Raw genomic sequence first — 12,212 nt, forward strand, 5'->3', positions numbered from 1 at the left:
CACACCCGTCCTTGCCCTCCTTCCCGCACACCTAGGCCACCGCCCTGCGGTGAGGGAGAGGCTGGGGACTCAGGAGGCCAGAGGAGCTCCAGGGAACTGGAGGGAAGAGAACGCCCCGCCCCCCTCCGGCCACGCCCCCTGCTGGTCTACACTCCGCGGGAGGCCTTGGAGGGCGAGTGGTGGGGGCGGAGGGGATGCAAACCGCGCTGGGCCCAGGGTCTGCGTTTCCCGGAAAATTCGCCACCCCGGCTTCACCTGCTGGATGGAGGCAGCTCTCAGCTGCCTCGCTTCGCGGTTCCGCCGTGCANCGTTAGGGGTGAGGTGCAAACTTACAGGAGAACTTGGAAGCCTTACAGCTAAGACTTGGAACTACCTATTGTAAGAAGGCTTTTCTCCCTTGAAACTCATTCTAATGAAAGATTCTTTTGTAAGATTGATTTGAAAAATTAGCAATCCGGGGCGCCTGGGTGGCTTAGTCGGTTAAGCGTCCGACTTTCGCTTGGGTCATGATCTCGCGGTTCGTGGGTTCGGGCCCCGCGTCGGGCTCTGTGCTNCTCTGACCCTCCCCTGCTCACGCTGTCTCTCTCTCTCTCTCTCTCCCCTAGAAATAAATAAAAAAAACATTAAAAAAAAAAACTTTAAAAAAAAAAAGAAAAATTAGCAATCTGAGAAAAAAAGTTTTTTTGCAGCAAATACACATTTTAAAAATAAGTGTGTTTTTTTTCTCGCCACTCTAGAAATGACTAATTTAGCATTTTTTACACAGCAGGAATTTCTGACCCAGTTACTACAGTGTGTGCTTTTTGAAAACATATCAGAAAGAGAAGCCTATTTAGGGCTGTAAACAGCATAATGCACAGTCTTAGTGTGAATTGTTGTCATTATGCAGCAGTTTCTTTTCTATTAATGTCATCTGGCCCGGTCAGCAGCCAACAATCCACCCAAAGAATGTTCTGGGGAGACTCTGGCACCCTGAGGTGTCAGTGAGGCGGATACAAAGAGCGCCTGTGATGTGTCTCTTGTGCCCCCTCCCGCAGCGGCTTCACCATTGAGCTGGCCTCCGCGTTCACCGTGGTGATCGCCTCCAACGTCGGACTTCCTGTCAGCACCACACACTGCAAGGTAGGTCCCTGCCACCCGGCCGCTGGGGTCAGTCCGCCGCCACCCAGCGCCTGAGAAAAGCTGGCAGCGCCTTGTGCGTGGTCAACACCCAGCCCGGGGTCTGCCGGGCCTGCCGGAGTGTTGTTGGATGTGGGTGGTCGCTTTCCCACACCGTCCCTCTCGACCGTGTGTGCTCAGCAGCGTGACGCCTTGTGTGGCGTCCGCTTCGCACTTTCCCGCAGGAGCTTTCTTCCCGCCTGCCACGTGTGCCTCACACTTCCCATTTGTCCCGTTTCCCTCTCGTCGTTTCCACGGTGGATTTCGCGTTGAAGTCGTGTGGACACTAAGCGTATTCGTAGGCCCAGATGGGGGCCTGCCACTCGGTTCCAGCCGCTGCCGGGGACCGGGAGTTGACAGTGGACGTAGACCTAAGCAGGACGCGGTGTTTCAGCTCTCCTCCCTTGTGTGATTGCTCGGAGTGCTGCGCTGCCTTAGAGTAAATTCCGAGTGAGCGGTGATGCTGAATGTTGATCGCTGCCAAGTGCGCCTCAGCTGAGACGCGGCGAGGGCTCCCTGCGGGCGGGGTTTGCAGGCTGCTGTGACTGTTAACTCATTTAATCCTCCCAAGAGCCTTTTGGGGCGAGCGCTAACGTTCCCTCGGTTTCACCAGTGAGCAGACTGAAGACAGAAAGGTTAAGTGACTCTCCCACGGTCCCCCACCCAGGCAGGGCCCGGCCCTGCTCCTGTGCAGTAGCCACCAGGAGCCCAGGACAAGGGCTGTGCGCTCCTCCCGTTACTCTTCTGGTTTCGGGTATTTAAAACTTAGAAAAGAAGCACACGTTCAGTGACATATTTCAAACAGTACAAAACTGTGTGGGACGAAAGTGATCATCTTCCGCCTTACTCCACATCAACTTCAGCTTGCTGGGCTGTGGGCGCAGAGAGGAAATGCCTCTTATTAAATATATCTTCCTCCCAGAGAAACAGGCTTTGAACTCTTCTGTAGGCATGAAGAGTCTTTGCGTCTGCTTTCAAATAACTGTCACTGTCTTTTCAGTGATTAACCCTGCATGTGAGCAAGCCTAGTGAAGGCACACTCTTTCACACCAGTTGAAAGATCTCTTGAAAAAGCAACACAGGGGCACCTGCATGGCTCAGTTGGTTAAGTGTCGGACTTCGGCTCAGGTCATTTATCTCATGGCTCATGGGTTCGAGCCCCACGTTGGGCTCTGTGCTGACACCTCAGAGCCTGGAGCCTGCTTCGGATTCTGTGTCTGTCTCTGCTCTCTCTCTCTCTCTCTCAAAAAAAATAATAAAATAAATAAATAAATATTTAAAAGCTTAAAAAAAAAACTCTCTCTAACACGAGACCACAGTGGATGTCAGCTATCAAATAGACTGGAGCCAGAGCTCAACTCGGATTCTAATCAGTCTGTCCAGTATCACTGATCGTGGACTGGTGGTCAAAGCCCAGAGCTAGTCACTGCAGTAGCTAAAGTCTGGGTCCTGGCCCTCCGGGCCTGGCCTCACACTAGGAGCACAAAGCACAAAGCCCAGAAGCCGGGGCGCTGGCAAGAATCCGCAGCCGCCCTCGCGCAGAGTCCTACCCCTCCTGCAGCAGGGGCTCCCCGTGCAGCAGGCCCCATGTGGCAGGTGCAGCCAACATGGGAGACCAGGACCCTGTGTGAGCAATGCCCCGATCTGGAAACATTTGAAGGGTACTGACCTCCACATAAAATCATAACCAGATGCCATCGTGTTGGATGTTTTCCTGCTTCCCCGCTTCCTCTCCTACCTGCTCATTAGGTTTTTTGCTTACAGCTGCCTTCCTCAGAAGGCAGATGCAAAGTTTTGCTTTCTGTAAATCTTTCAGTGTTAAGCATTTTGGTATTTCACATCACAGGACTCAGTTCATTAGATATTTTCCTGGGACAATACTTCTGGTTAAAGTTGAAGGCCTTAATTGAAAAAATAGAAAGGAGTCTTGAAAATAAAAGTATCCACTGAGGCATGATTCAGTAACTTGGTACTCATTCTTTCCATCTGTGAGCCTTGATCAGTTTCGGCCTTCAGCCCTAGCATACAACACACAGTGGCCGCTGTTGGACACGCTTGTGAACGTTTTATAGCGATTCGGAGTGGTGTTAATGCAGAATGTCTTAATTCCTTGTGGGGGTGGCTTGGGGTTACTCTCTTTTGTCAATCACCCCACATTGTTCATCGGGGCTGGTGACATAAATGACTACTCAGCCAGCCTGTGGATTTGGAACCGCTTAGAGGAAACACTACTGATATAAAATTTTTTTTAATTTTAAAAATTTAAAAATTTAGTATAATTTCTAACTTAACTTTCTAAGTCTTAGTCTTTGGTTCTCCTACTTATCTTCTTCCCCCCTTCCCAATAATTCTGTTGCTGTTAGTGCCTGATGATGGTGTTAAGTGGAAACACATTTAGCTTATTAAGAAGGAGGTTACATACACGCAGCAGTGAATATTACCAACAAAAGACCTAATCAGTAGTGAAGACATCGTACTCAAGTCCCTTGTGATCCAAATAATGTAACAACTAAAAAGATAAGGCAAAAGCCATTAGAACTCAAAATTAGTATGTCTGAGTGTGTGACAGATGAAGAAGCCAAAAAGTATTTAGGAATATACAAGATTTGGACAATAGATTTAGAGCAGTATAATTAAAAAGCATGTGTCAGAATTTTACCCTCCAGATCTTACGCCTTCTTGTCAAGTATCACCAAGTATTTATAAAAATTAATCATAAATTCAGAAGGCCAGGATAAAAGTCACTTTAAAATTTAGAAAATAGGGGCGCCTGGGTAGCTCAGTCAGTTGAGCATCCTACTTCAGCTCAGGTCATGATTTCACAGTTCCCAGGTTTGAGCCCTGTGTCGGGCTCTCTGCCCGATCAGCGTGGACTCAGCTTCGGATGCTCTGTTCCCCTCCCTCTCTCTCTGCCCCTCTCCTGTGTGCACTCTCTCTAGCAAAAATAAAAATAAATTAAACATTCTTAAAAAATGAAATTTATAAAATAAGAACAGAAGTTGTGCTATACACACTAATCACAATGAAATTAAACTATAAATTTAGTATGTGTTGAAAAAGGGAAGTATCACCGGGACAATTTTAAATGTTCTTTTAAAGTAACAGTTGAATCAAGGGGTTTAAAAATTACAATGATGGCTTTCGTGACAAAAAGCTCTGTGTGTGTGTGTGTGCGCGCGCGCACGCGGTTATACATGGAAAAACCTTTGGGAGCTAAAGTTATACTCCGTTGAAAAGTCCAATCTTTAATAAATGATTTAATTGAGCAAAGAAATAAAAGAATTAGACCTTAAAGATTTTATAAAAGGTGTAGAATAAAAATTCTGAGGAAACAGTAAGAAAGGTATAATATTTATAAAAGCAAAATAAATTTAAAAACAAAAATACTGGGGTACGTGGGTGGCTCAGTCAGTTGAGCCTCCAACTCTTGATTTTGACACAGGTCATGATCCCAGGGTCATAGAATGAGCGCCGCGGGCTCTGCGCTGAGCATGGAGCCTGCTTAAGATTCTCTTTCTTTGGGGCTCCTGGGGCTCCTGGGTGGCTCAGTTGGTTGGGTGTCTGGTTTCAGTTCAGGTCATGATCTCAGTTTGTGGGTTCGAGCCCCACATCCATCCGGCTCTGTGCTCACAGCTCAGGGTCTGGAGCTGCTTCAGATTGTGTCTTCCTCTCTCTCTGTCCCCCCCCTACTCGTGCTCTCTCCCAAAAATAAACATTAAAAATTAAAAAAAAAGATTCTCTGCCCCTCCCCCCACCTATGCTCTTGCTCTCTTAATAAAATTAAATAAATAAATAAATACTGAAGGGGAAGGAGAGAGAAAAGTGGCTACAAAAAAATAATATCAAATCACATCAAGGAAAAGGAGAGGAATTAAGGTAGGAGAAAGACATCATAACAGAGAAGGGAATTTTTAAAGTGTAAAAGAAACCATACGGCTATATGTGAAGAATTTAGAAACCTCTGTGAAATGAATTGTTTTCTGCAAAAAATCTACATGACAAATACTGACAAAGAAGTAGGAAAATGTAGAAAATCTGAACAGAGCCAGAGGAGAAAACTAAGGACATTCTCCAGAAACAATTCTTCTCACCTGAAAAAGCAAAAAGGAGGAGACACAACTGATTCCAGTTCTAGATGGATTAATTAGATCACCTCTTCCATTTTAAAAGAATAATTCTCACATTATATAAACATTCCACAATGTAGGGAAAAAAACAAAATAGAAGAGGAAACACCTCATTTTGTCCTATAAAGCATTTACTGAATAACCCTAATATCAAAACTCTAATGATGTTGACTAATATCTAATAAAACATGATAATTAGGGGCACCTGGGTGGCTCAGTCAATTAAGTGTCTTTATTTCAGTCCAGGTCCTGATCTTGCAGCTGATGAGTTTGAGCCCCACATTGGGCCCTCTGCTGTCAGCATGGAGCCTGCTTTGGATCCTATGTCTCCCTCTCCTCCCTCTCTCCGTCTCTCTCTCTCTCAAAAATAAACATTCTAAAAAATAAACAAGCAGGGGCACCTGGGTGGCTCTGTCAGTTAAGCATCTGACTTTGGCTCAGGTCATGATTTCATGATCTTGAGTTTAAGCCCCACGTCGGGCTCTGTGCTGACAGCTCGGAGCCTGGAGCCTGCTTCAGATTCTGTGTCTCCTTGTCTCTGTCCCTCCCCTGCTCGCTCTCTCTCTCTCTCTCTCTCTCTCTCACTCAAAAATAAACGTTAAGAAAAACTTTTTAAAAATAAACATGACATTGAAAGCTATACTTACGTATGAATATTAGTATAAAACTTAAAGTGCTAATAAGCAGTATCAATGATTTTATGAAAGACCATTTCGGCAGGGTCAACGTAATTTTCCAGATTACTGGAAAACAGGCTCCAAACAGGGCAGCACCTGCACAGGGCTGGCCCCTCATAACTGCTCAACAAATAGGTGTTGAGTGAATCCCAAGAAGGGTATTCTGACATCTTCAATAGAATAGGGTTTACCAGTCCCTTAAAAAACAACATATGATCATCTATTGAGAAATATGCCAAAAAGACATCTGAGAAAATTCCGCATGTATCTCTAACACACCGCTAGAATTCAGCGACGGTGACCAAGCCCACATAAAAATACAGCACTCTAGAGCTTGTCTCAGCAATAGCTGGGACAAAAATGTAATAAAAACAAGAACACCCCCAGGACTGCAGCAAAAAGAAGGGCGTTTTGGAATAATCCCAATAAATGTAAGTGCTGCGTGTGAAGAAGGCACAAGACTTTGCACACAGGTGATGAGACACTTTGTTCCTGGGTGTAAAAGCGAAATTTTATGGAGTTCGCTTCTGACTTTACAAAGGGAGACTCCAGTGAATTTGGTAGGTTAAGCTAGCTATGGAATTGAGAAAATACATTTGCATTAACAGTTATTATCATTATTCAGTAAAGACCACACGTAAATAAATAGGGGACATGCTTAGATTGCAGTATGTAAATGGGCAAAATACGTGGAGAGACCATTTTTATATGTAAAGACCAGACAGAGTAAAATTGGATGGATAAAAGGAAGTTCAACCTTCGGAGTAATTAAAAATATGCAAATTAAAACAACAGTAACTCGTTTTGTGATTGGTTAGCACAAAAGAACAGTTAGCAATGTTTTTACGGTGTGCCTAAATTCACAGATAATCGACAACCCCGTGTATTTACAACTGTTTATAAAACTGTTTGGCCGGATGTATTACGATCCTAAATGCAGTAGGAGAGGTAACACTCCCTCTGACACACGGGGAGGGGAGTTGGTAAATTACTGTGTTCAGCCATTGTCATAAAGTCCTGATTGCAGAGTCTTTAGCCAGAGGACAGAGGGAGATTGATGTGAGCAGAGTATTTTAATAGTTTTAAAACACTTCTTCATAGATTGTGGCAAAAGGTTAAAAATCGGTAAATTTGGGGAAACGATATATGGAGTTCTTACAGCTTTTCCCTAAGTTTCAAATTATTTCAAGATATTTTTTAAATGCCCCCTTTAAATTGTTGAATATTGTATACCTGAAATTAACATAACCCTGTATTGTTACCTTTACTAGTATTGAACTAGGAATAAAAACTAAAACTAAATCTAAATGCCCCCTTTAATAATCCATTTCAAGGAATATTATTTTTTAAGCCTAAATATAAGCAATATGAATGAATACATTAATCATGTAACTGTTTCCAGTAGGGAAAAATTGGAAGCAAACTGGAAATGGTTAAATAAAATAAAGTACATCCACCTGAAGCGTGTGCCATCTTTTATGATAATCATAAAGGCTGTGAGCAGTATGGGAAGATGCCAGTCATGTTGATTTTTTTAAGAAATGAAACCGTGTGCGCTATTAATTTACAAACCAAAGTATATTGATAAAAAATACAAGAAAGGAACACATAAATAGGATAGTAGTGGGGGTCTGAGTCATTGTGCATCCCTCCACTACATAAACTCGCTATAATATTATTTTTTAACTTTGCTTTTAAAAAAATGTTCTAGAGGCACCTGGGTGGCTCAGTACAGCTGAACGTCCGACTCTTGATTTCAGCTCAGGTCATCATCGTGGACTCAAGCCCCATGTCAGGCTCCGGGCTGAGCATGGAGGCTGCTTAAGATTCTCTTCCTTACCCTTCTCCCCTGCTCATGCCTCCCCTCTCAAAAAACAAACAAAAAAAAATGTTTAAAATTTCTAGAAAATAAAAGTAAAAAGTGTTCTAAGCAAGGAAGAGGGCGTAGACAAAATGGAGACTTGAGGGTCTCCCCCCTGAGGGAATCCAGAAGAACAAAAGGTGCTAAGTAAAGAGGACAGTGCTCTGGAGAGACTGAGCAACAGGAAGAATTTCATCTCAGGAGCTAGTGTTTGTAGATTTGACCGTATCTGAGAACCCACAGAAACTAGCTGAACCTTATGCAGTAGAAACTCTCGATTGTCATGTTCTAGGAACTGCTGAGCAGGGTTACCAGGTTCATACAGGCTACTGGCCAAGGAGTTCAATAAAATCGATCGTTCTGATGGCCCCTTCCACAGGTTGGTTAGTGGCTGTCCGGGACGTGTTGGTTAATCACGACCTGGCTTGACAAAATGTCTAATTAACTGCCTTTCAGTGTGCCACTTTTTGGCGTTCCAGTTTGCATCCATAAACAATCTAACGTGTTGGATTTTATTTTTTTTTTCTGTGGTTAGACCCTGCTTGGTATTTGAACTCATTGGAGGTTACTGATTCTGGAGTATTGAGGGTCCATAGAGACAAAGCCTGTTATATGGAGATCCTGAAAATCCACCTCACAAATGGTCAAGGGCATTCTGTCAGATTCTGAGCCCCACCAGAGCCTGAGTGGGGCAGGAGATGTTACAGGCATTGTACTTTCTTATGATTTTCATTTTTAGGATACTTAAAGTTGAGTCTTTTTTTCCTTTTTAAAAGTTCAGCAAAACATAAAATGAACTGTGAGTGTTTAGAAAAATACTCAAAACATTGTTAACGTTCCGATTTTCAAGTATCTGTGCTTGTCATTTTGTGAAGCGTGAGTGACAGTTTAGATCCAATAATATTTATACTCCATTTTATTTTATTTCACTTTGCTTTTTACCTTCTTAGTCACAGTAGCTACAGTACAAACACTGCAAACAATTGGAGATGGAGGAGGAAGCCAGCTTACAATCAAGAGCCCTGAGTTCTAGTCCTCGGTCTGCTGTGATTTACAAACAGCTCCTGGTGTCCCCGAATCCTCTCCGGGTCTGTGTTACCCTCTGTAAAATGAATGATGCGGATTGGACATTCTCAGAGGTCTTCTCCAGCTTCGACATTTATGATGCTGTTATTCTAAGAGAAGGATACGTTTTTTGCCATTTCACTATGTAATTAAAACAGGGCCATACATTGTGGAAAGCGGTATCCTGCCTGTGGAATATTTAAAACGGGAACATCCATAGGTTATAAAGTGCAGAGAGAACAGAACACAGGTAGTGGGCTAAAGTTCCACTCAAACAGAGCAGAATATGCTAAATAGAATAATCCTAAAGTAACTATACCTAAAATCTAAACTATTTTAAGAGCTTTTAAAAATTGAGGGGAAGGAATTGGTAATATTATAATTCAGTTTCCCTCGGAGATGAGCCAATTTACATTGGTTGAACGTAGATTTTGTGTCTCGCCTTCAAATCCGCGGACCCTCCGTTTTTACTTTTAAATCTTTGTGCTCCCGCAGGTGGGGTCTGTGGTGGCCGTGGGCTGGATCCGCTCCCGGAAAGCCGTGGACTGGCGCCTCTTCCGCAACATCTTTGTGGCCTGGTTTGTGACAGTCCCCGTGGCCGGGTTGTTCAGTGCTGCTATCATGGCTCTCCTCATGTACGGGATCCTGCCATACGTGTGACCTGGCCTCTTCCACCCAGTACGCAAGGGGTGGTCTGGTGTGGGTGCGTGTGGGTGGCGTTACCCGCGTCCTGCCGCGCACGGGCCGTGTCCCAGCCAGCTTCTCCGTGTCCCTTTCACATGGCTCCAAACCACACGGTTCACCTACACTGTAGAGAGTCATCCTCCAGAGCTAACTTAACTACTGTACATAATCCTGTGCATTAAACTGGTATCGTGGTGACCTAACGTGGTGCAGTTACTTATATGTTAAATATTCATTGTATACATAGGATAGATAGCATTATCGCAGACATACTCGAAACGGGAGTGGAGATACATTGCCTAGAATTCAATATTCGACAAATCTTTGTACTTAATGATTTCAGTGGCCAATTTTAAGAACCTTTTAAAAGGAAAGTGTAGGTTGGAAAGTGCTATTTTTCCCATTGAATATACTGTAAGATAAGCGTGAATCCGGACGGATGGTGCACATTTGGGAAGGTGTACGTCCGTGGGTGTGCTCTTGAATAATAGTGGGGTAGGAGTTCACAAGTGCTTTCACTGAGGAATTTGTTCATATACTGTGTACTGATTATGTAATATATCATAATTGCCTCTGTAAATACTTAAAACTGTAATTTTTTAATGGTGTGCTTCCCATATACTTTTTTGATCAGAGAATTTTTGGAAAGTACCAAAGAAGCAGGGGAATAGTTTGCCAGTATTATATTTTCATATTGTCCGTCTTCCCTTCCCATTCATCCTACTGTTGATCTGAGCTGTAGCGAGACCGCCACGCTCCGACCTGCCCCCTGGCAGGGCGGAGGCCGAAGCACCAGCCGCCCGCCACGTGCGCGTCACGTGAGCGTCTACTTCCGGGCCCCGCCCCGCCCCCACCACCACGCGCCAGTTATTGGTGAGCCCTGCGGTGGCCCGACGTCGTCCTGTAGAGAATGTACGTACGTGAGGGTGCGTGACCACACACCACATATCAAGTCCAGTGTAAATTTTCACCCGTCCTCTCCCCCGCAGCCTGGAGAACCGAATTCTTAAAACACTAAGGCGAGTGAGTTAGCGGGTCTAGAAATTCAGGAGGGGGTAGAGTTGGAATATCAGACAATACACTGGATTTGAGGATTTCCTTGAGGCCTTTACTAAGCTGAACATCCGGATGCGCTACTGTAGTCCCACTGATTCTGTTCTGATAGCGGGAGGGAGGGAGTGCGAGTGATGCCAGAGCCTGAAACCGTGGAAATGCTGCTAAAATTTTTATATTGACAAACGTTTTCTTGGTACTTCATTGTGATTTTTCATTAATCAACCATATTAAATTTATAATAAAAAAATGCCCTTCAAAAGTTTGCCTCTGAAGTCTTTTTCTGAATACCTATACCCTATTTTGGGTTCAGTTTCCACAAAAATAAAAGCCACGTAATTTTACTTCTGTTTTTCAAGTAACTTTTCGTATTTTAAGACTCTTCCATGTTTGTGCAGAAAATGTACATGAGCTGGACGCCCGGGTGGCTCAGGCAGGTGAGGTTAAGCCTAAGGTTAAGCGTTTGACTTCTGCCCAGGTCATGATCTCAGTTTGTGCCGACACCAGGGAGCCTGGAGCTGCTTGGGATCTGTGTCTCCCTCTCTCTGCCCCTCCCCTGTTCGTGTGCTCGCTCGCTCTCAAAAATAAGAATTTAAAAAAAATTTAAAACTATACATACATAAGAAAAGGAAAAAATGGCTCACGCAGTCCGGCATCCTGAAATGGCCACTGTTAGCACGCATGCGTACACACTCCACACACGCGTGCATACGCACCCCCCCACCCCCCCATCCCCACATTGATCCTTCAGCCGTGACCTGTCAGACGGAAGGGTGGTGTGTCCCGGGGTGGGATTTTTATGAAAGGGTGTATCACAGTTCTGTGCCCAGGCTTTCCCCCTTGACTCTGGAGTCAGCCAGCCTCCTGGGGCGGGGTAAGGGGGGCGGGGGTCACATGTTCAGCTCTAAGGACCTAACGGAAACAGGCCCAGCCTCTCCTTGGCTCAAGCAGCCCCAAACCGAAGCAAACTGCTCCAGCCTCTGCACCCCTGCCTCCCGGAGCNCAGAGGTGAGGCGGGCGGGCTGGCCAGGTGGGAAAAGTCCACCCCCACAGAAATTTCCGGGACTTTGCAAATGGCATTCTAGACCTTTCATTTTTACCCTCTTCTGATAAAGCTATAGATTGAAGAAGTTCGCTTTCCTCCTAAATTTATTTATAAGCACAAACAGCACAAGCGCGCCAGCAGCGTCCGTTGAGGCCGTGGTCTCGGCCCCAGGGCCGCAGGGAGGAGGCCCTGGAAACCAAGCCGGACTAAGGGCACATGCACACTGAGCCTCCAAATGACTAAGCATGCAACCCTGTCACCGGTGCTCCCCAGCTCAGCCCCAGCTCAGCCCGTTACCTGACCAAGGCCGCCGCTCCCTCCCCTCCCCACGAAGGTGACGTCTGATGGGAGTGAGGCGGTCGCCATAAGGGGCGCCCTGCCCCGGCCACCTGGAGTCTTTCCTCCAAAGTCGTCATCATCGAAGTCATCGTCATCGTCATCGTAGTCGGCCTCTCTCTAAAAATGCAAACACTCCCCGGGCCAGGGGAACCCGCAAGACCCTGGCAACTTAACTGTGATTTTGTCACCAGATCACCCTCGCT

The 12,212-nt window shown here is 45.2% G+C and overlaps 1 protein-coding gene across 2 annotated transcripts in view; it reads left to right on the forward strand.

The window, feature by feature from the left end:
- SLC20A2 (solute carrier family 20 member 2) overlaps positions 1-10,887 on the forward strand; it is a 100,870-nt gene extending 89,983 nt beyond the window's left edge. For both annotated transcript variants that reach the window (XM_077773065.1, XM_077773066.1), the window contains 2 exons: positions 1,038-1,122; positions 9,384-10,887. In XM_077773065.1, the coding sequence (XP_077629191.1) occupies positions 1,038-1,122; positions 9,384-9,548 (250 nt within the window). In that variant the 3' untranslated portion in view covers positions 9,549-10,887. The remainder of the gene's footprint in view (positions 1-1,037; positions 1,123-9,383) is intronic.
- Positions 10,888-12,212: the final 1,325 nt, after the last annotated feature.

Source organism: Crocuta crocuta, unplaced genomic scaffold, assembly GCF_008692635.1.
Source record: "Crocuta crocuta isolate KB4526 unplaced genomic scaffold, BGI_CrCroc_1.0 scaffold177, whole genome shotgun sequence".
In the NCBI taxonomy this organism is placed as follows: Eukaryota; Metazoa; Chordata; class Mammalia; order Carnivora; family Hyaenidae; genus Crocuta; species Crocuta crocuta.